Source organism: Echiichthys vipera, assembly GCF_963691815.1.
Source record: "Echiichthys vipera genome assembly, chromosome: 22".
Classification (NCBI taxonomy): Eukaryota; Metazoa; Chordata; class Actinopteri; order Perciformes; family Trachinidae; genus Echiichthys; species Echiichthys vipera.
In genome coordinates this window covers 8,064,207-8,088,574 of record NC_139847.1, presented here as the reverse complement: position 1 = coordinate 8,088,574, position 24,368 = coordinate 8,064,207, and the positions used below count along the sequence as shown (strand labels likewise).

General features: G+C 42.7%; 1 protein-coding gene across 1 annotated transcript in view; it reads right to left on the bottom strand.

The window, feature by feature from the left end:
- Window positions 1–1,088: 1,088 nt before the first annotated feature.
- rbpjb (recombination signal binding protein for immunoglobulin kappa J region b) overlaps window positions 1,089–24,368 on the bottom strand; it is a 53,229-nt gene continuing 29,949 nt past the window's right edge. The window contains exons 2-11 of the mRNA XM_083937261.1: window positions 23,010–23,048; window positions 14,653–14,748; window positions 11,836–12,001; window positions 11,407–11,581; window positions 9,606–9,743; window positions 9,258–9,370; window positions 7,993–8,133; window positions 7,591–7,746; window positions 7,384–7,487; window positions 1,089–5,539 (exon numbers count right to left, since the gene is read on the bottom strand). Of these exons, the coding sequence (XP_083793387.1) occupies window positions 5,215–5,539; window positions 7,384–7,487; window positions 7,591–7,746; window positions 7,993–8,133; window positions 9,258–9,370; window positions 9,606–9,743; window positions 11,407–11,581; window positions 11,836–12,001; window positions 14,653–14,748; window positions 23,010–23,048 (1,453 nt within the window). The 3' untranslated portion in view covers window positions 1,089–5,214. The remainder of the gene's footprint in view (window positions 5,540–7,383; window positions 7,488–7,590; window positions 7,747–7,992; window positions 8,134–9,257; window positions 9,371–9,605; window positions 9,744–11,406; window positions 11,582–11,835; window positions 12,002–14,652; window positions 14,749–23,009; window positions 23,049–24,368) is intronic.

Below are 24,368 nucleotides of genomic sequence, written 5' to 3'. Positions count from 1 at the left end.
GACGGGAAAATACATGATGAAGTTGTAAACACAAAACAGTCGACGGTATTGTGAACGATATATATATATATTTTAAACGATTTGTAGGAAATTGGCTAAAAGAAAGAAAATGATTGTTGTGGTCTTTAAGAAAAAAAATACTATTTGTAAAGAGGCTTTTATTTGTCACCTTCAGCAGTGGCTGCCTGTCACGCTGCAATGTAATCAACAGCTTCAAAACAGTCCTCCAGCGCACAAACAGTTCTGCTCTCGTCCTTGACCCACTGTGTTTATGTGTGTGTGTGTGTGTGTGTGTGTGTGTGCCTACGGGGGTTGTACTTTGTGTACTGCGGGAACTGAAGAGGCCTTATCGTTTGGTGGGACTTGGAACACCTGTATCCCCTCTTCTTCAAAGAGCGAATTCCCGGCATCTCCCACCCGATTCATACTGTTAAATATAGCAGCGTTCATGTAGCAACATGTCCCCGTCATGTTTTTCTTGTTTCCATATGTTGCGATGTTAATATTGTTGTATAAATTCTCACGTTTCGGTTTGATGCATTAAGGATTTCGTGTGATCGCATGCTGACGTGCCTATTTTGACGGGAGTCCTGTGTAAAACTGCACATAATTGAATGTAATCAGTGATTTTACAGGTTTATAGAGCATCTTAAAGTGGTTTTTCGAGGACAGCACCATGTTCTCCCGGTTACGTGCGGACACAAAAGACATCTCCGGCTAAGCAACGTCTGGGTGACCATATAAAGGCCTGGAGCGCCCAGTGTGCAAATGCGTTTGCAAAGGCTTGTGGTAGAGTAACTCGGAGCTTTTAACGGCTTTAATAAAAGTGGATCCAAAAGGACAGAGGGTATTAGGCTCCAGACAAGTGGCGGAAAGAAAAAGGGGAATCTGCTGGGACTTCATCCCAAGGATAAGAGCTCCATTTGGGCTTGGTAGACGCCCAAAGCCCTGGGAGATATGAAACTGTCACTGGAGGAGGGGAAGATACACAAGACTGGGTTATTCATTTGTACGTTTTCAGCTAAAACGTGACTTATTTGGAGTGTAACAAAAAAACATACATGCAATTAAAAAAAAGGAACACCAAGTGAGATTTTATATCACTTTTTTATTTCTCATTTTTATGCCAATATTGCAAGTTTTTTTCTCGGTTTTTTTTCTTCTTTTAATGACATACAGATTTGAGCATGAACTGGAGCTGCAATATGTACAAAAAACAAAACTATCGTATGTTATAAAAAAAAGAAAACCGTCCCCTTTGTTTTGACGTTATTGCTAAATGTTACAAACGGCACAGGTTTCTACCATCAGCAACCCTTTGAGCACTGAGTATACTACCACAATGACACCTCTGCTTACCATTTACTAGAATAATACACAGATACAGTGAGAGTGAAAGAGCGGAGGAGAGATGGGGGGGATGACAAACGAAAAAGTGATCCGACCGTAGCAAAGCTAAGCATAACAGGCTGCGTGTTAAAAACGCGGACGAGGAGGAGGAGGGGGGGGGGGACTCCAAATGTACATACATAAACATGAGCGGTAGAGAGTGAGAATGAAATGTGAGAGAGGAAAAAGAGAAAGGTTAGCGCTCTGTAGAGCAAACAGCCAAATAGTCTTAAGGAGAAGTAAGGCTGAGTGCGACAGAGAAGGGCTCCACACTCCTTTTTTGTTTTTTTTAGATTCGTTTAAAGCTGCCTCTCACTCTGCCCTGTTTTGTTTAGCAGTGCATGAAAACTACATTATAAAAGACATTTGGCATATTAGAGGATACATACATTGTTCAGAGCTCATTATAAAAAAAACAAAAAACAAACAAACACAAGAACAGCTGCTTTTGGAAGAGTAGAACAAATATGACCGGAACAAAGAGCAAAGAAACCGGGTTAAGCTATTCTGTAAAAGCGTCGCCAAGTGAGTCGTTTCTCTCTTTGTCGCCGGGTTAAAACGGCGTTTTTCTTAAAATGAAGGCGCGTAACATTTTCTTTTGACCCCTTTTTGATAGCTCATCGCCCTTTTACGAGTGAGGCGTGTTATCGAGTTATTCCGTATCCTCCCTTTCTCTGAAGAGAAAAACAAACAAATAAAACAGCTCAGATTGTCAAGGCGACACACTGTTCGAAGCATGCATCACCCCCTTTTATTAGTTAGCGCTGATGTGACAGAGACGCTCGCGTGAGGACGACGTCGAGAAGCCGAGGGGCGGTTAGCAGTAAGAAGGCGACCCAGCATGTAAACAAAAACCCAAAGATATTCACGCTCGAAAGGGGGAGGAAGGGGGGGTGGTGGTTGTGGTGCTAATGCTGAGGCTATGTAAAAAAAACTCGCTGAATTTAGAGCTAGTAGAAAAAACACTCACGTTCAAAAAAATCTACAGTTAAGATTCTGTGACCTCCATCCTGCAGAGTAAAGGGTTCAGGTTGACCTCGCGGCTCGTCGCGAGAGTTCGGTGTGGAGGAGCGCGTTTTTTTTTTTTTGGACGCTACACTGCCGCTGCAGCACCGACTCCTCGGCCATTTCCAGGAGAGACAGGAAGTGGCCTCGTAAGAAAAACAAAATACACTCCCAGGCCAACCTAGGCAGCACGGGCGATAATGCACTTTTCTTTTTCTTTTTCTTTTTTTCTTTTGACATAAGACAAGGGGAGACTTTGTACCAATAATTTAAAAAATATCAATATTACAATATAAAACATTTAACATTAATGACTGACAGGTGGGGCGAAGGCGGGGAAACGGGGAGTATAACTTAATCTTTTTTACATTGAAGGGGGGTGCAAGCGAATCCTTTTTTGTTCCTATTTCAAGGGTTTTGTTTGTACGAAAGAAAAATCGGAAATACTTCATTAAGCAGACATTCAAGTTACAGTATCGTTGTTCTCTTTCCCCAGACGTGTACAGTTGTACTGTAATACTAAGATCACAAGTATTGCCCATGAATGTTTATCCACAATTATCAGACATTTTGGATCCTGGCGGAAGACAGAAACACCCCGTGAACTCTTTCTTTTTCTTTTTTTTGGAGAGCAGTTGGAAACACACTTTGAAATGGAGCGAGTCTGACTCAATATTCCATTACAGCAACTACATATGACAGTCTCACACACACACACGCACACATACACGCACGCATCACGCACATACATATTTGCTGGCTGGTGAACTAGTGCTCAGGCGGACACAAAACGATGAAATGACCTGTACAATATTGCTGTTCTGTTTGGAAATGCACATGTTCAATAACACACATTTAGAAGGCCTTTATACTCCTACAGGAGACGCGGTCGCCGTGAACACAGATGAGCGCGACTACTCGGACAGCGAGTGCGTACACGCGCTTTGTTTCCGCAAAGATAATAAACCACAGGAGATATAGATTTTTTTTTTTTCATTTCTTAAAAGAAGGCGCAAAAAGAGCTGACGGCGCTCGTGAGACATTGGTACCAAAAAAGTGTAAAGGTGCCGGGCACCGCATGATTATAAAAACAAACAGGGCTTATTGTACTCCCGAAAGAACAGGAAGGACCGAGAGATCCTTCGGAAAGGCTGCTTTTGCATGACGCGGTGGTTCTGGAGACGCAGCAGAAGAGCCCAAAAACAGCAGAGCTCCTGTGATAGGAAGCAAGGCGTTAGCTTGTTTTTGTGCACAGGTTCTTCCCGGGTGAGTAAACAGCCGATAAGAAGCGGATTTCCTTTTTTGTGTTTTTGTTTTTTTTGGAATTGAAGTTATCAGTAAGGCCACATCAAATTGAAAAGTGTCTTTCTTTTCTTTTCTTTTCTTTTTTAAGATAAATGCCACCAGAACTACAGCGCACACTGGAAGACACCTTGCTGGGTGCAGTTTTTGAGAGGTTTCACTACGTTATGATACGTTAACAGCGACCAATAGAGCAACAACACAGGATATTAGATATGTGAGCGGCTTGACTGTGTACACAGTAAGAACATACAGTACTAAGGCTATCCTTTTAAGTCAATGACTACGCTTGTTAAATTAGTTTGAAAAAAAATGACAAAACCCACTTGTTTTTCACGTGTTCTGCAAATGTTGCTATGGCTCCATGTGAGATGTACTGATGTGTATACTTTTCCGAAAGGAGACATAGCGCACACAGAGTATTGCAGGCAAGGCAGAGGCGTTGCTTAAAGCTTTTCTTTTTAAAGAACTTCATAAAAACCAATGATAAAACATAGGCCCTCTGAGGTTTTTCCCCAATTTTTATAAAAAAACAAAAGAAAAAGAAAGAAAAGAAAGAAAACAACCTTCGCTTATGTAAAGAAACAACCCAGACTTCAGATTTCTTTTCCCCCCAACAGAAGAAGCAAAGAGTATCAAAAAAAAAAAGAAAGAAAGTTCAATCCAAAGACTGGAAAAGCAGGCGTTTTGTAGTAAGATCGCAATAACATACAGGTTGGGGATTTTGGACCTCAAAGGGGGGGAAACAAAGCCCGAGCTCAGAGGAAGAATAGAAACTATTTGGTAACAAAAGTGTACTATATGTTTAATACAAAAAAGGTATGGAGAAAAATGTACCTTTACTAAAGCTTATACAAGATCCTTGGTCCATAAAAACTATGTTATCGTCACGTTTGATGTGTGTCCCTCTGCATCCTTGCGCTCCCTCCAACAACAATACATCCAGCCCCCTTTCTAGGAAACCACAAATCGATGCAAAGTAACGCAAAAAAGGAATAACTACAAAACAAGTGGTGGGGCGGGGTTGGGAGGAGGGAGGGGTGGAGGAGAGCAGGAGAGCAGGGTGGGCGCAAAAAATATACTTTTCCTTTCAAGAGATTTTGTTTTTCTTTTGTACACGGTGGATGTATTGTTGTTGGGGTTTCCGTTCTCACAGCTGTAGAAAGGTGCTGGTGCTCCGAGCCTGCAGGAATTTTTCACTCACTCCAAACACCAGAAGTGGACAGGCAGGTCCCTAAGTAACCACAGACGAGGGGGGCGTGTCAAGGAGCACTTTTACTTTTTCCGCTTATTCCCGTTGGCTGACAACGTTGTGGTGTCACTCCTCCTTCAGATTTCCCCCTGCGTTTGCTCCTTTTTCTCCCGCCAATTTTTCCGTTTCAGCTTCTTTGTATCCAAAAATTAATACGCAGCACTTTAGAGTGAGTCAGTCTTTGTTTATTATTTCCCGTAGTCTTTATATACCTTGTGGTACATTTGCTCTCAAGGCATATAGTATAGAGTGGCCCCCTGTGTGCGTTAGGAGACCACAGCCGCGGCGGTGGAGGATGAAGACGTGACTCCCGCGTTGGAGGTGCTGTTGGGGCCGTAGACGCCGGGGCCGGCCTCCTGGCTGTTGTTGCTGAGCAGGCTGGAGTTTCCGGCCCGCAGGATGGCCCCGGCGGCGCTGCAGTGTGGCCGCGGCCCGGGCTCCGGCGTGTAGGTGAAGGTCAGTGTGGTGGAATAGATGATGCCGTCGTTCCTAACCAGCGTGACGGGCACCTGGACGGGCTGCCGCACCCATCGCCAGCCCTCGCGGAAGGCAGAGATGTCGGGCACCACGCACAGCATGCTCTCCGCACACCTGCAGGGGGTTTTTGTGGAAGAGGACGACACAAAGAAGGACGTTAAGAGTTATCAGATTCTGTCGGTTCAGCATTCTGACAAGGGACACGCTGTTAATGTGTGTTTTAAATCGATCATGTACATAAATTAGGGAGGAAAATGTCAACATCAGCTAGGAAAAACAGCAGCAGTGCAGTCGGGGAGGTCCCACTGTTTCGCTGACAGCGGCCATTCTGGACTTTCATGTCCCTGACTGAATGCCTGGTGGGTGGTACGGATAAACACGACATTTAATCTGTCTATAAAACTCAAGATGACAGAGGGAAAACTAAGGGCATGCCATTTTACAAGGGTGTAACATTGCAGTACCTTGGCTCTTAAAGGACTCAGAGACACAAAATAACCACTGCACAGTTCAGAGAGGCTCCGCAGCATTAAGTCTGACAAAGAGCATTGTGAAAGCTTTTACCTAAATGACCAGATTTACTTATTCATATCGTCTTTGTGTTCATTAAACCTATAGTCCAATATTTGCTCCGACTGCGTGATCCTTATAAATCCTCAGATCAGCTGTAATGAACAATTTGTATTCAAATAAGGAAAAAAGAGAAATTCTAGTGAGACAATTTCAGAAATGGGTATCATTTAGCCTGGTGAATACAGGGTGCAGAAAAAAAACAAGACGCATGGGGGAAAAGTAAGTTCACGAAGACTGAGGTGACCGTAGATATAATATTTAACTTTCCTGCATTAAAATATCTAAAAAAAAAAATAACCTCAGTTATATATTTTGTTGTGTTATGTACTAACAGTTTCCCAGATGTTTACAACAGTGTTCAGATCAGAGAAATCTGCCATTTTATTCAAGGTAACGGCCCGTGTCATTTGGTCTCCGTCGTCTGTCAATGGCATCATATCATACCTTTTTTCACATGCGTCAAGACTTGTCGTCTGCCAGCAGCTGTCATAATTTAATTTGTATCCAGTTTTAAGCCACATTTTTTATAAAACACTTATTAGATCTTCCATCCATCATCTGCAACCGAGTCGGGGTTGTGCGGGGCTGGAGCCCATCCCAGCTGGCGTTGGGCGCAAGACGGGGCACACCCTGGACAGACGACCATTCACACTCACATTCACACCTACAGGCACTTTAGCGGCACCAATTAACCTAACACCTGCATGTCTTTGGACTGTGGGAGGAAGCCAGAGAAGACCCATGCAGACACGGGGAGAACATACAAACTCCACACAGAAGGGCCCCAGCCCTCTTGCTGTAAACTATATACTTAACCAGATGAAGAATTTTAGTCATTGGACGCTTGGATCTTGAGTAGAGCTGCAACGCTTCGTTTTTGAGTTCTTTTTAAAGAAAAAATGTCCAAATCCTCTGTTTTTAGCTTCTCAAATGTGAATATTTTCTGTTTTCTTCACTCCACTATGACAGAATATGAATATTTACTAAATATCTTTGTGGAGTGGACAAAAACAAGACATCACCTTGGCCTTTGGGAAACATTTTTTAATTATTTTCTGAAACAAACAACAAATGGTTTGTTTGAGAAAGTGATTGACAGATTAATTGATAATAAAATAGAATTGTTAGTTGCAGTCCTAACCTTAAATTATCAGAGAAACAAGTGGAGCTAAACAGCGTTGGAGAAACACTGATTTTAAACATGAACATGCTGCTTTTTCTGTGTTTTTACCGGTTTAAATTAAAAACCTCCTGAACGATGAACGCTGAAGGAATCCTAACAGAGAAGCTGACTGCACTGACGGCATCGCTTCGTCTTTATCTATTGTTCTAGCGGCAGAGAATTACATTTTTAAGAAAAAAATGAAATGGAAGCTAAAACACACCTGTACATGGTCTCGGCCTCGACGTCTCCGAACCAGACCCGCAGATTTGGAGTGAAGTTCTGTCCCGTCAGCTCCAGCATGGCGACGTCGCCTCCGCCGTTTAGCTGCAGATGGAGAAGCTCATTTAACGTCCTCGCTGATACAAAAAGACCTAAACCTGCTTTGCTGGGGTATCCAAAATAAAGTCTCTTCAGCGGCTTACTGTACCTGTAAGCTCTCTACCACAGGCACGGGGGTGACAGGTGAGTGGACGGGGCCCATGCCCTCGTAGAAAGTGTATTCGGCCTTGTCCGTGCTGATGATTGTCCAGGAGGCGCCGTCGTTGATCATCTCCTTGTTTGGTTCCTTTGGGCATGGAGTGGCCTGACAGAAGGGGAATAAGGGGAAACATGACCTTGATGCACATCAGGGGCAGAGATAACCACCAATAATTACACCAATCAAATGTCCTTATTTACAGGCTTACTGACTTCCCCGCGCTGTATAATACAGGCAGAATAGATGCAGGATTGAGCTCAAATTCACTTTCAATTCAGTCCACTCAAAAGCGATCGCTCCCTGTTTCAGAATGCTAAAGCAATCATCCTCAATCATCGGTGAGACGCTCACTTGAAACTGGATGATCCTTTCTTGGGAAAGGCACAGGTACATGCGTTCTGTGTCCTTCAGGTAGAAGGCACACTTGTGGAGCTGGGAGACGGGGTCGTCGGCGTCCATCAGCGCCGTCTGCTTGTCCACTTTACGGATGATCTGACAGGGAGGGAAGAAAGAGAGGGATTAGACGGCTGGAAGACGGATGGCAGATTGGAGGAGACAGGGAGGGGAAGGATGGAAACACAGGGCGGGGGGGCGGGAAAAAGAAAACGAGGAATGAAAGAAAGAAGGAAAGAAATGCAGACAGAGAGGCAGTCAAGAAAGATGGATGGACAGAGGGAAGGCAAAAAGAAAGCTCAGTAGCTGTTTATTCAAATCATTAATAACATCGGGAACAGGAAGTCAAGTTAACCAAATATTATCTGCCGCTGAGGGAAAACAAAAAGGGACTTTAAAAAGCCCAGTAATTGTGATTGTCGAGGTGGAAGAAGAGAGATTGATGAAGGACGAGTAAGTGATACTGACAACATATTTGTCCGGAGTGTAATTAGTGTCCTGAGCTGTCACTGTGGAATAAAAATCATTCACCTGCTTCGTGCGGTGTTGAGAGGAAGAGAGACCGTACGGTCGGTGTCTCCTTCATCGTTTTTCTCTATCTCATAAATGCATAATCTATAAGCATGTTCGATATGAAGTAGTAAAAAAACAAACATTTAATGAGTCTTATTATCAAGTTAAAACTAAAATGACAGGTAAAAGAATTCAAATATTTAATGTTAAAATAAAAGTTTGATTCTGGGAAAGATGCTTATTCGCTTTCTTGCTGACAGTTAAGTTTAAAAAGACTGATACTATTCTCATTGTTAGCTTAGCTTAGCATAAAGACTGGAAACAGGTGGAAAGGCTACTTCGGCTCTACAAAGGCAACAAAATCCACTGACCAGCAGCTCTTAAAGTTCATTCATTAACACTCATCTTGTTTGTGAACTCTTTATAAAACTATTCCTTCAATGTAAATGAAGATTTTTTTTTCTTCTCATATTTAAAAGTACTCCTTAAAATGATTTGCAGTGATGTTTGAAGTTCTTTCTCTTTATTTGTATTCTCTTTACTGATGCTGCAATGAATCAAACTTCCCCGCTGGGATCATTAAAGTTTTCTGTTTCTGTTCTGATCCTTCAATCTCAAATGACGTGTGTGTGTGTGTGTGTGTGTGTGTGTGTGTGTGTGTGTGTGTGTGTGTGTGTGTGTGTGTGTGTGTGTGTGTGTGTGTTTTTTACCAGTCTGGGCAGGGCCATGCCAGTGACAGAGCAAACCAGCTTGACTGTCTGGCCGTAGTGGATGTAACCGTCTCTCACAGTGAACTCTTCTCCTTCTGACTCCTCGTCATCCACTGAAATCGCACAATACGGGGAAGAAGCAGAAGAAGTCAGTGACATTTTCTTTATACTCAAGCCCACATCCAATCAATCAATCTCTTTCTTTGCCCGTGTGTGAGCGGCCTAATTACTATAATATATCGTGGGAGACAGACAGACGCATGAAGGATAAGTGACAAGCTGCCAGACAACATTCCTCACTTAACCCGGGGCTGAACCTCTGTGTGATTTAAAGCTTTTGACACTTACACAGGTGGATGTAAAAGGCGCCCCACTGCTGGGAACTGGCGTGAAAGTTGCCGCCCTCTACGTGTAGATAGCGCGTGCTGACCGTCTGGGACCGAAGCCGGTTGAACAGTGCCACCTTGGTCCCTGACGCGATGCACACTGGGGACAAACATGTACGAGAAAAACACACAGGCGGGGGCGGGTTACATAACGACACACACATGACACGTTGCTTCACATGTCAGCTGTGTTACAGGTGTGATAATCTCAGGAGAGGAGGTGATGTGTGCTCTGCAGGTGTGCTGCGTTGGACATAACTGGGTTACTGGACACAGGGGTGAAGCTGCACCGCCCTCTAGTGGTTGCAAGAAATATGAATACAGATGATACGTTACATGCTTAGAGCACCAAGACAAACATTTCAGTAAAGGTGCAATAAATAAAAAGCAAGGTACATTTAAAAGGAAATAAAATACACAAGAATCAATATAGCTTGAAGGGGAGACACTGCAGGTGAACGTCTATTTAAGAGTAAAATGTTAAATAAATTAGGTTATGAATAATAAATGAACAAACCCCTCTGTGAAAACCTTCAGAATATAGATGGGATTGAAACTTTAAAGAGTTTGATGTAACTGCTGCTGAATTTTTGGCTCAGAGTGAGAGAAAAAAACTTGATAAAATGGGCTTTAAAGATAAATGTAGTAACATTTCATACATTTTGAAGACTCTCCACGTGAACAGGTTAAGAAATTTATCTAATAAATATCACCATGAATCTTCCCCAGTTGATTACTTGCATTATTAAACAATTGTTTTTTTTGTATTACAAGTTTTGCTGACGAACAGAGACAGATCAATGAACCTAACACGAGCATGTCTTTGGACTGTGGGAGGAAACTGGAGAACCCGGAGAAAACCCCTGTGATAGACTGGCGTCCTGTCCAGGGTGGACCCGGCCTCGCGCCCGATGTCAGCTGGGATCGGCTCCAGCCCCCCGCGACCCCGACAGGGACAAGCGGTTGATGATAAATGAATAAAGTTTTGCTGAAATGTTATGTTTAATGTTATGCAAATGAAACATTATCTAATGCTAACTTTGGTGAAGTTATTCATAATCTACTGACAAAGTGTAGTAAAATAAACACCTGAATGTGTGTTTTGGCTGTTATAGAAGCAAAACAGTCCAAAACGTTTTTGACGGCAGTGTCTCAGAATTTTATAGTTAAAGGAATAAGACAACAAATATAAATGGACATATAGACTGAAATGGGCAGGTGCAACTGTTTAAATCCATTGTTTACCCTTTGTAAAAACAGTTTGCTTTTAACCCTTTTATTGTTTAAATGTTCAACTGCTCATTTTATCCTTTTTTTAATGCTTTCCGGTTTCTTCTTCCTGTGTTTGTGTTGGGATGTGTATCAAAATTGTGTTGCGATTGTGGCACCAACATCTCCCACCGACATTCTTACCATAACTAAAGCTTGACTTAAACAGTCTTATGGTTGAACCCAACCTTCCAGTTTAGCGAGCCCGAGTTGATCCTGAACTTTAATGCAGCAAAGTAAGAAGAAAATGTGCGGTTAAGAAATAAATGGTGTCCGTAAATGACACGTTATCGCACTTTCCTGTGTATTGATTTTTACATCAAACCTCCTGCTGTCAGGTGTGAAATCTATCTCAGTACCACACATTTGACTGCAGAGCATAACCAAAAAGTGAACGTGTACAGGCCGAATTTTTATGTTGCATCACAGCGGAGCTATTGGCAAACATGACTCATCAGTATCACTAACACAGAAAGGTTTGTGTGAAAACTTACAGTCAGCGTTTTTGAGGGACTGCTTCTTTTTGGAGGGCTTGGAGATGACTTTGATCCTCTTGCTGAGGAAGACGCCGATGTCCGCGCTGTTGCCGTAGAACATCTTGACGGACAACATGAAGTGCTTTCTCTTGTCGGAGTCTGATATGTACAAGGTTTTGGCTGTGCAATAATTCTGGGGGGAGAGGAGAGAAATCAGAACGCATTTGGGGTTTTTTTTCTGCAGCAAAACACGGATTCTGTGCAACGTTTCCTGGACGTTATGCACACAAAGTTACATGACAGCTGACATTTCTATTTTTCATTTTCATTGTTACGCATTTGTCACCGCTGTCAATAGAACAGCTTTGTCCTCTTCAAGGGAATAACTTTTTTGTATGTGGTGAAGGTGAATACCAGAAACACCGTGTGGGGGTGTGTGCGTTTTACCTTTCCCTCTAAGTTGAGCTGTTGCATTTCTTGGTCGCTGTTGCCGATGCCGATGAAGGCACAAGGCTGCGACTCCTGCTCGGAGCAGCCGTCTCGTTCCATCTGCTCCTTCTTTTTCTTCCAACCACTGCCCATCAGGTAAACGCAGGGAGGAGGGCAGAAGAACCTGGAAACATGTATAAATATTCACTGTAGCAAGTATAATGACAATAAAGAGAATTCTGATTTGAATGAAATTTGAAGAGGATAATGTTTGTGGCGATGTTGGCTCCTGTAACGGATATTTCAGTCTGTTACTGTAAATATAAGTCTGTTTTCAATCTATTTGTCCACATGAAAAAGAAAAAACTAAATCTGCATGACTGGCAAATGGAAAGTTTGGTAAACAAACAAACGAAAAGTACATTTCACGGATACAACCACTGAACGAAACAGCTATTTGGTCTGAATGTCAACAACCAAAAACAAGTGTAACGCCGCTTTAAATAGTGCAAACTGGACAATGTGCACATCTGAAAATACACCAGAAGAGGGCAGACCTGTGCCAAGCTTCAACAAGAAACTCTTATCAACACACTGTTATGTACAATAGCACTAAGCACTCTTTCCTCAGGCTGTTGAGCCTAATTTAGCAGATGTTAACATGAGCAGTCCAGCATGAAACGGATCTGTTGAAATAAATACAAACCAGGTAACTTTTTCCATTTCAGGATTTCATACTTTTCTCTGCTCCGCTCCCTTAGAAATACTCTTCAGGAATCCCATCGAGAGAGAGAAAGGGGACCACTTTAGCCTCATCAAACGTGAAATCAAGTCATCACTGAAACAGCGGAGCTTCGAAAGAAGTCCATGTGCGTCAGTGTGGAACTGGAAAGCGACCTATTTCGCAACGCGGCTGTCTGTCTCTGTGGGTGTTTGTCTACTTTCACCTTCTATAAAAAGCGCAGACAGAAAGAGGGAGATGGCACATTTGCATTCTCTCTGCACCCACTTTGCTTGGCCTCCCTTGTTACGATACAAACAGAAGTAATCAGGAGGTGTGAGAGACGCACAAGCGATGAACACCCGGGGGTTTTGCAGGCCAAAGGACGATGAAACGCTGATATTTACATGGAGGCGAAAAGCTGTCTTTGTATGTGTGAGGTGAATAAAGTGGTTGCACACAAATTCAAGCCCTGCATCGGCACGCCCGTGAGCGACTCGCAATCCAGCAACCCTGCTACTGAACCTGTACAAGCCTGCATGCGACAAGAGTGTTTGAGTGGTTCCTCTCCATGCCATTCGCTTCGCTGCTGTCACTTTAACTGGACAAGACAACTGAAATTTATCTGAGCAATTCATCTCAGTCTCCACCTCTCTCCGCATTTCTGCGATCCAACTCTCAGAGGTGGCCTGCGAACGGCTGATTTGCTGAGAGATAGGCCTGATGAGATCGAAAAGCGGGGCCGCGGCTCGGGCCAAGAAAGCGGGCGGAGGATGGAGAGCTGGAGAGAGTTGCATAATGAGCGAGAGGGGGAGGGGGGAGAGCAAGGTGGGGGGAAAAAAGCTATAAAAAGTTTTGAGAGCAAGGAGGTAAAAAGGTGAGAGCGGAGTGAGGGGAAGGGTTTGAGGAGGAAAAAGACGAGTTGCAGAGTTCAAGAGAGGAAAGAAAGCAAAGAAAAAAAGTCATCCCCCTGCACTTTACAACGAGGCAAGACAGCAACAGGTTAAGTGTCCCTGTGAACCTCTTCCTTGAACCCGTTCGCCTTAATTCTCGCCCTCTCCCTGAAGGCTTCACCTGAATGTGGCCTCCCACAAAAGGTTGCCACTCGTTTCCCCCTCTGATCTGTTTGGATACGCGGGGTCAGAAGGGTCGACCCTTGAGTGACACATGTTACCTCTCAATAAACTCTCGCAATGAACGGGTTCAAGTTTGTGAATCGACGTGATGCTAAGAACACCCTCTAGCTGTTGGCTGTCAGTTCAGTGTGTATAAAGGCTTCTCAAACATCACCCATAATGAGAGGATGACACACTGTCACAAGTGACTTTTTACTCATAATTAGATGGTTAAGAAGACCTTTTTTTTTACTTTAAAGAGGACAAATAATCATTTTCAGGTTGATATTTGTATTGTGGGTTTCTACTAGAACATGTGTTCATGTTTTAATGTTCAAAACACATTATTTTTCTCACACTGTCTGTCTGAATATACCTGTATTCACCCTGACGGCTCATTTTAAAAAGGCACAGCTCTGAATACGGGCTGTGTGCATTTCTCTGAGTGTTTTGATACTTTCACGGTATTTATATCCCACCTTGACCTGCTTTATAATCAGAAAATTATCACCTTTAAGAAAGAATAGTTTGACATTTTGGAGGATAGATGAGAAGACTTTCATATCTGTCTGCAGCTGCTTAGCTTTCGTTTCACTTTTTGCACAGACTTTAATAAACAAGATGTAACGTGTCAATTATGGAATTTTGGAGGTGTTGGTACAGAAGGTGGATTTTGTTGCCTTTTGTTGCTACGTTGCTAAGAAACACACATGAAAGTTGTGTCGATCATCTTTCAGCAAGAAAGCAAAAACAGCACATTTCCCAAAATGATGAACTATTCCTCTGAGACTGAAAAGAAATCAGTCTTATGGATGTGAACTGTTATTAATCCCACACTGGAGACAGCCAGAAAGATTACACGCACACATAGTGATGAAACGGGGTGCATTCCCCATCCCTGAATCTGTTAAACCTTCAGAAAGCTTCAACGTCCAACGATTATCAAGACCTGAGGAAACTTTGATGAAGTTATCACTCCGCTGTTTATATCTTACTCACCTTTTCTCATTGCCGTAGGATTTCTGTGCAACTTTTGCGTGCAGGATCATGACAGTTTGGTCACCTCGCTCCTTCAGGTAATTCCTCATCGCTTCTCTGTCAGAGAAAAAGAGAGATAAAAAGAAGGAAAGATGTTGTAACAAGCCATTTTGTGATGAGGTGAAGTGGAAACTTAAAGCTGCACCAGAGGGGTGCCTCAAGGGTGGATGTGGGGGTCACTGTGTATCGTCAAGCAGATTTTAAAAGGGGAGAAAAAAAAAAACTGAAGTGTGAAGTATGGAATGAGAACATACAGAAACACACCAGCACACATACAGTACACTCTCGTTGACCTCTGGAAAGCTTTAGAGCCTGCACTGTCTAGCTAGCCAAAAAGCTATGTTCTCCCCCAGCTGGGTCCCTTTGAGCCGGGGGGGGTAGGGCTGAAACGTTAATGACCGGCTCAGAGGGACAGTGAGGAGCACGGGGAGGGAGTGAAGAGAGAAGAGGAAAAAGAAAACACCAGAGCTAAAAAAAACAAAAAACAACAGAGCTGAGCTCACCAGCAAAGATTCCTCATCTCGTGTCAAAATGTTGCAAGGTCCGCGCTCCAATTACTCCTGTCGACTCCAAACCCTCCCACGCCCCCCTTTAACACAAACAAGCCTTAAAATGATTTTAATATTTTTGGGAGACCAGTAGAGCTTATGCCGGGCTGAAAAGCAAAAAGAAGGTCAAAGATCAGGCTCGGGTGCACAATTATGACGCGTCACGCGCATGGACATCAACGCGCCCCTGACCCGATCTGCGCACATGCACAGATGTCAGCGACACCTGACACGCCGGGTCGCTTCAGAGAGCTACCCCCTCAGACACACACACACACACACACACACACACACACACACAGCTTTCCACTCTGCCACGCAATGCACAGAATACTGGGCCGTACGCTGGGGTTAGACAGGGCCTTTGTTATGAAAAGTAAGGGGCCCCTCACAGTGTGTGTGTGTGTGTGTGTGTGTGTGTGTGTGTGTGTGTGTGTGTGTGTGTGTGTGTGTGTGTGTGTGTGTGTGTGTGTGTGTGTGTGTGTAGGATACAGAAGAGAGGGATTTTGGTTTATCCATTTTATAATGGACCTGGAAACATTTTATTTCTCGCCTCACTGTGTGATGAGACGATTATTTTGGGGGGTTAAAAGCTGCAATTTTAGACGCGCAGCAACACAAATTTATGCTCCGTTGTTTATGCAGCGATTTCTGAAACTACTGATTGCCAGCGACTGAAAACGATGGAGGTACAATCCTCGAATTCCAAACATTTGAGGCCATTTAACCGATGTGATTCAGTCTGATACCATTTACACGCCACATGGAGGAAATTAGTTTCTTTTTTCCCAAATCAAGCCAGGAAAAAAAAAAAAAAAAAAAAAAAGGTGCACAGAACTCGAGCTGTGGTTTGATTCGAACATATCTGACTCATTTGCAAGGATCCACTTCGATAACAGCTTTTTATTTTTAAGTTTACATTAAATGACGTCCTTTGGGGCTGAAGTGAACGATTGGTCAGCAGTGTCATAAGCAAGATTACGGACACAACAACCCCAGGGAGACTCTGGAGCTCACAGCTATGATTGATTATGTGGAGCACACACTGCTGATGTCAGGCCTGCAGGGCACATGTCACCGGACACCTTTGATGATGCCCGTGAGCTGCCAGATTTGCAGGAAGGGTGACATCACAGATAAAACAACACGCACGCACACACATGCACACGCAGTGGATGCACAGTATGCAGCTGTACCATGAGGTTCTAAGGCTTTTTTTCCCAGGTAAGAACGCTCAATTTTACCTTGTTCCTGATTCCCAGATATGAGGATTTGATGATTTTCTTTGACTTTTGTGGCAGAAAATAAAATATCTTTGGGTGTTAAGAGAATGTTAGTCAAACAAAAGGGGAATAGAGCCGCATGTTTCAGTTTTTATGGATCAAACAATAAATCAACTAATCCAAAAAACTAAGCGATGGATTAATCAAGAAACCAAAATCAGATTTATAGAAAAATAATAGGGCTGGACTATATGGCCATATGGTCATTGCATATCTCAATAACGAGATACATCACAATATAGTACGATTTCTGATAATTCAATAAATATAAACTCTATATGAAATAACAGCATGGTAAAGCCTATTCCTGGGACCCCATTTAGAAGGGATTTTTCAGGACGATACAGATTTTAGAGGGGGAAAAAATTCAGGTTAGTTTCTGTGTGGATTTTGCAGCATATGACTCTGCAAAGGTGCTCACAAGGCTGCTTCCTAAAACTATTGGCTTAATAAAAAATATTTAGCATTATTATAGCCTGAGATACCCAGTATCAAATCAAGTGTCATATGAATTTAAAACTTCATTATTATTCCTATTAACTTGAAGACCTGTGTAACACTGTCAACCATTTCTAGAAATCAACACTGAGAAAATAACAAACAAATTAAAAAGTCACCAAAAAACATGTTTAATATAAGTAAATTGCTGACAATTTACATAAATTAAATAGCCATTTCTAAATCATCTTAAGGATCTTCTGCATTACATGTCCTCTAAAAGTGCATATCGGAAAACATGTACGCCAATACGGACAGATAATATCTCTGCGGTAGGCAAATATAAGCAAATTATATTAACCGACCGACACATTAGTAAGGCTCTACTATTTCTGCAGAGTCCTGTGTGAATGAAATACTTTAAAAAGGTTTAATTTAACTCAGAACTTTAGCGCAAAATTACATAACGTGCACGGATGTGACTGTAAAGCGGTGTCCAAATGATGTAGATATTGACGCAGTTTTTTGACATTGCGATAAAAAAAAAATATATATATATATATACACACAATAGACATATTGCTGAGCCCTGCAAGCAATCTATCCCATTTACATCCAAATGTGCTAGTAGCTAAATTGCCCTGCTGGTATACGTTGAAGAGTTGCATCAGCCACATACCTCTGGCTCTCTAACCAATGTCATCTTATATTGGGTCAAGACGGTAAGTAAATATTTAAATACATTGCCGTATGGTTATCTTATGACCCCAGAATCTCACACTGGTGCTGGGTAGGTTTCGTGCGACAGCCCTGACTTGTGGTTAACACTGTTTCACTGCTCCCCAAGCCGTTCCAGACCACTGTGGCTAAAGCTGAGGGGGAGAGACCGTTCCCCTGTCAAGACAGAAATGCTTCACCATTAGATCAAACTTTCACTCAGGGTGGTTCTGCATGTATTGTATTCTGCATGTATGCCCTCTTTAAGCGTCGCTATTCACTTCACAGCTACCCCTAAATATCCTCGGAATAGATAACAGAGATGCCCTCACATGTGGCAACGCTCAAATGAAACGGAATATCCTGGGATCGTATGAAAAGCGTAAACACAGTGGGTCCATCTTCACAAACTGCATTGTGTTGCCAAGCATTGTTGAAACCCACAGAATTTTAGATGCAATTCTAGTGGGAAAGTCATGGTTTACAAAGATACCAAATATGTCAAAATGTGTATAAAATGATGCTCCAGAATATTTCCGTCTGATGTAACGTTGCAGCCGTGAACATCAAGGCATCTTGGCTTTGAATAAATAACTAGACACAAGAATATATATGTATGAAAATGTTGTACAGATGGAAAAGTATTTATTGTGTGTGTTTAAGAGGAAGAAACTTGGTGTAAACTGAACACTTCAAGAGATTAAAAGCATATGCAAAAGAGGGGAAAATAATGACAATGACACACCCCGTGTAAACTGCAGAGGAGTACAATGTAGGCAAATAAACTGCAGTCAAAATGACTTTTCATAGTGAAATATTTTTAAAAACACAGACGTAGCCAATTCATCATAGAGACATAAAGTTCCCATTCACTAATAAGCATCTGTAGTCTTGTATACTTGTGCCAGGCACATGACGTACCGCATATTTTATGCACCATTAATAGCTGTGCTCGAGTAGTAACTAGCTAGTAAAAAGTAATTAGGACAGTGATACAATCGAGAAATGGAAAAAGGAAATGGTTCCAGCAATGAGGGTCATTGTTAAAAAGTTGTTCCAAATCATTTCATGAACAAGGTTATAATGAGACAAAGTGACAGCAGGAGAGCAACACAGCGATTAGGTCTCTTTCTAAAAGAGTCGAAGAAGGGAAGGAGAAGTGAGAGAGAGAGAGAGAGTCGGTGACCAGCGTGCAGTTTAACTTCCTATGCAAGAGTAGCGTGCTGATGCAAAATGACAAACATTCAGGACATGCATACAAAGAATATCAACATGAAAACACAGAAAAAAAAGACAGCGTGAACCGTAAATACTCAAATTCAAATACAACTGGAGGGGGGGTTAAAGAATAGAGTGCAGACTGAGTAATCCATAATCTATTTTCATCAGATTTCACCAGAGACAGGAAGTCAGGGTAATGGGCATTTCAATCTTAACTGAAACAGACACACACACACACAAAGCCACATGTAATATAAAAAAGTAGCACACGGCCAGGGACAAGCAATGACAAAGCAGCCATGCATCTGAGCAAAAAGAAAAAAAAACGACTTTTTATCTGCAGAGCTGGTGGTTTAGCAGCCGCTGCAATCCAAGCAGATTTGCGTTGCAGATGGTGGCTGTTTACCTGTTACAGTAAACTAACGAGACACATGCACAGTTATTTGGGCCACAGAAAACACGCAGGTGGTAGAAGTGAAGAGGATCTCAATACGGGAGTGTAAACCAACACAGAGGGCACACAAAAAGTGGTGGTGGATAAGAAGAACATTTAATTTTTGTTCAAATGTGCTAAAGGCCATTTCAGAAATGTGCGTACAGGAGAAGAAGAAGAATACAGAGGTGTGGAGCGAGAGATAAACACACAGGCAAAAGAAAAGTGAGACAAAAATGTGCCAGACGGATTTACAAGAAGAGGCAGATCTTTAACAGCAGGCACTACGGGGGTCGGGCTAGTGTGTGTGTGTGTGTGTGTGTGTGTTTGAGGAGGGGCTAGGTTAAGCCAGGCTACAGATGCAGCAGAGCAGACAGGCATCTGTCCAGTACATCTGCCACAGCGTCTACAGCAGAGTGCTAATGTCACCAGACCCCCTGTGAACACACACACACACACACACACACACACACACACACACACACACACACACACACACACACACACACACACACACACACACACACACACACACACACACACACACACACACACACACACACACACACACACACACACACACACACACACACACACACACACACACACACACACACACACACACAGCTCAATTAAGGTGATCAGGTCTCAATAAGCGTGCGCCCTCATGAATCACAAAACGTAGATTACACACATCCGTAGCATCGGGCTTGGGTTAAGAACTTATCAATCAGCCAGCTCACCCTTTTTTTGTATCTCCATTTATGGATTTTCAAAAGAGCAGTGACCTAATGACAAGTGTCAGTTCAATGTTTGATGTCTGACCTTCAGACGGCCCTCGTGAGCCTCGAAAATACTGAGAGGAAGTTGCCTAAAAACGACAGGATCTTGCAACAACTTGGACTAGATCTCACATCTGATATTTTAGTATCTCAAAACAGCAGGAAACCCATGACACAGTGATGAAAGTGAGTGTTGTCTAACAGCCTACAGCAGCGACGGCCAATCATTACGTATGTAGAGTGCAACCGAACGTCCGATGAAGCAGGATTTCGTGACAGTGAGACAGTAAATCCACATGCCCATCATTGTTTTCGTCTGAAATTGGGGCCTTTTTGGACAAAGAAGTGGATAACTAAAAGCTGCTTCTATTGAGCGTTTCCATCTGAGGCGATGGATTCTGCAGAGCCGGCCCTTCCCTTGTTGTTTGGGAGAATAAGCCCTTGAAGGGGCGGCTCCCCCAAACAGAAGAGGCAGCTTATCCAGCCTGTATGTTCATGCGTCGTGTCTGTTTGCGTGTAGATTTGTGCGTCTGTCTGAACCTAAGATGTGTGTGTGTGTGTGTGTGTGTGTGTGTGTGTGTGTGTGTGTGTGTGTGTGTGTGTGTGTGTGTGTGTGTGTGTGTGTGTGTGTGTGTGTGTGTGAGCACGGCGGTGTGAGCGCTCGTTTCCAGTGTATGTGTGTCATGTATTGTATTTCCAGTCGAGTAGCCTTCCTGACAGGGCGGCCCTGCAGGACCCGGCGCTTTAGCTGCCCTAAAAAAGCCCCGGCAGGATGGGGGCACTATTTTAGCTGTCTGTGCCGCTGCCTGACAGAAAATCTGTTGTTGCTGCAAGAACGGCGGGGCAAGTGGTTTATGAGTGAACGTGCAGACATGAGGAAACTGAGCCAAAAAACAAAGCAACACCACGATACACAGGGGTACAAAGACACAAACACACACACACACACACACCAAAGGAGTCGTGCTTTCAGCTGCTGGGGAAAAGAGTGTTTTGTGTCCGTCATATTTCAGGCCAATCGAAACCATCACACAAATGGATGGGCCAGTGCAAGCCAGCGGACTGGCAGCACATGAATGAAGAGGGGGACACATCAAAAGGTGCTGGCCCCCACCCCTTTCTTTTTTCTTCTGCAAAACCGTGCTCAGCCGTTCCAGGCAGTGCAACCCCTCATTTTCCCCGCTGAGTGCCACGCGCAGCAGAGGTGCACATACGCACGCAAACATGTTGCCAGTCACAAAGAGAAACACTAACAAGCACAGTGCACACACGCACACACATACAAATGTCCAGAAGCAACCACAACATCCATCAATGTTATGTGTTCGCCCAAAATGTTGCTCCAAACGACTTGGAACAAACATAAGAGGAAGAGAATAATCAAAAACGTGCTCGTCACAGCTTGGTTGGATGCAGCGCACAGAACAGCGCACACAAAGTTTTACACTGCAAATCCTCGGAAAGGGTGAATAATTGTGTTTCTAGCTTGTTTTTTCGACAAACAACTGGGAGACAGGGAGTTCATGTCAACACATATTAAAAAGTCTGTCTCCGAGAGTGAAAAATCACCCGTGCTCCAACTCATAAATAATCAACAGCAGAACAGAAATGATGTAATACAACAGATAACAGCTGTCCGATAAGTGGAAGTATGAAAGATCAGGCCAGAACAAACAGTTAAAGTCAGCATGTAATGTTGCTGCTTTGGCAAATTTACATGCTATTATTGTTGTTGTTGTTGTCGTTATCGTGAAAACAACAAGCAGCCAATCGGCACTATATTCATCCTGTGGTAATGGCCGTGTGCATGTTTGTTTGGTGGCATGAATCCAATCACAAATCCCCCGGACTGGTTGTGTAAACATGGAAATGTGGAAAAGGTGGAGAACCTTTCATAAACATCGGATTATAACTTTTTTAAGACGCCTTGCAGACAGCCAGAAAAATCCTGAACCCTGTTGAATGCTGTTGATAAAATGACCAGTACATAAAGCAAACTTAATGTGCCGATATTCATGAATAAATATTGTGAAAAGGAGCAGGAAGAAGAAGAACTCAAACAATTAAATATACACTTCTAAAAACTATCCCAACGCTATTATATAAACCAAATATCCACCCAGTGTCAATCCTATACCTCATATTCATCCTATAAACTCTTCCTCATCCCTTTACCTCTTAAAAGTAAAGATTTTGTACATCTTCTCCAATTGATTTATATGTTGATTTTGCGGAAGTTTAAAACCAGAAAGTCACCCCACAAACTGAAACACACAGTCGTCATAGTGGTCCAAACAAATTACACTGTCCTCTTAAATTATGGTATTTTTACACAGAAGTATAGTCTTTCTTGCTTTACACATTATTTGTGCATTCTCAACTAGACAACACAACTCAATGTAACATTACATAAATGAATCTCTCTCACTTAAAGGGATAGTTTAGATTTTTGGAAGCAGCTACATGTATTTTAGCCACATGGATATGGGCCTGTGCAGCCACATGTATTTTAGGACTATGGATAAGTACCTAAACCTATTTTAGTCACCTTTTTTTAATGGTGTGCAAAACCCCCATCCTACTGCAGATAATTAGCTCATAGAAGCTCCCTTCAAAAAAAATCTGAACCATCCCTTTAACACGTGGTATTAATATGAACATTATGGTCTAAAAAGCATACATGGGTTTGTAGTTTTTACCTCCCTAACCTTCAACCGCTGAAAGATTTACTTTAGAGGTGGGAGACGTGTTGTTGAATTACTGCATGCACTCAAATGTGTACAGTCTACACACTGGTAGAAACGCAATACCACTATGACAACAAAAGGTGTTAGGGGAGGAATATGTTGTGTGTGTGTGTGTGTGTGTGTGTGTGTAAAAGTGTGTGCGCACTCACCTCGTTAGGCGCAGTGGCTGAGGGCGCTCGCCGAACTTCCTGCAAAAGACACAGAGTGAGAAGAAAACTTGAGCGAGCTGGTTATCACAAACACCACAAACACAGAGCGAACACTGCATTCCACGACGGTGCACGTACACACGCGTGCGCGCGCTTGTCACAGAGGCCTTGACAGTGGGTGGAAGCCCTGTGCTCAAATAAAGGCAAGTGACAGGCAGGTTAAAGCAGGTGTACACAGACACTGAACTTTATTCAAACTAATGTCTGTCAATGGCATGTTCAAACAGGTTGTGCAAACACAAAAAGCTCATCTTGTGTCAAGTGCAACAGCTGAATAACCCACTAAAGGTTGTCAAAAGCATCGGGACTGTTCAATACCACCTAGATTCAATCATATTTTCAACCAAAGGACACAGGTTGTAAATAAAAAGAAATGAGGAAAACATCCTGTTTTGTGCGCCAGGACTTTTCCTCTTTTTGCCGTGGTATTTAAAGAGTTGGTATTTTATCAAAGTTTGAAAATCTTATAACCAACAATTCCTAGATGACAAACACCGACATGTGACCAGACGACGACGGAGTGGGCTGCTTGAGATTACAGTGACTGCACACATACTTATTTCAGTTATCTATGCTTTTACAACCTGCAGGTTTTAATGTCCAATAAGTAATAGATGTGGGAGTGATACAGACCTCATTGTTTGATCATATGGTACTTAATCCATTAACTGGAGAGCACTTATTAAAAAAATGTAACAAACTGATAACAACAGCAACAGCTTTCAGGCTTTATGTGTGCTGAACTGAGCTGTGAAAAAAAAAAAAAGAAAGAAAGCATCTGACTTGATAATTCACCGACGCCGCTTCCAGTTCGATGGTGCATAATAGCCCGGAGGCAGATTTCACTTGCTCTGAGGCAACATGCGATGTTTTGAAAAGGGGATACCGCGGGGAAATAACACTTCTGTATTCTTCGTGTGAGTTATGTCATAGAAATGGGTAGTGGAAGGACAAATCGAATTCCGCTTTAACAAGGAGACGGATACATTTACATTTTCATGAAAATTCACTGTGATGCGTGTCAAAACACACGGAAAGCAAATGAATGAAAATGGGTAGTAAAAGCAGAAGGGAACATGTAGACTAGGAGGCTGAAAACTTGATGCAAAAATGAGACTACCAAAAATAAGGTACACGTCTTTCAGCGTTACTGACAGCACGCTGTTTCTCAAATTTGAGAGGCAAAAACATGTAGAATGATGAAGGAGGGTCAACTGCTTATGAAGAATTGGTACAACTGTCCGGAGCTCTCACAATTTGTAACAGGTAAAGTTTTCTGCCTGCTATATACCGGATTTT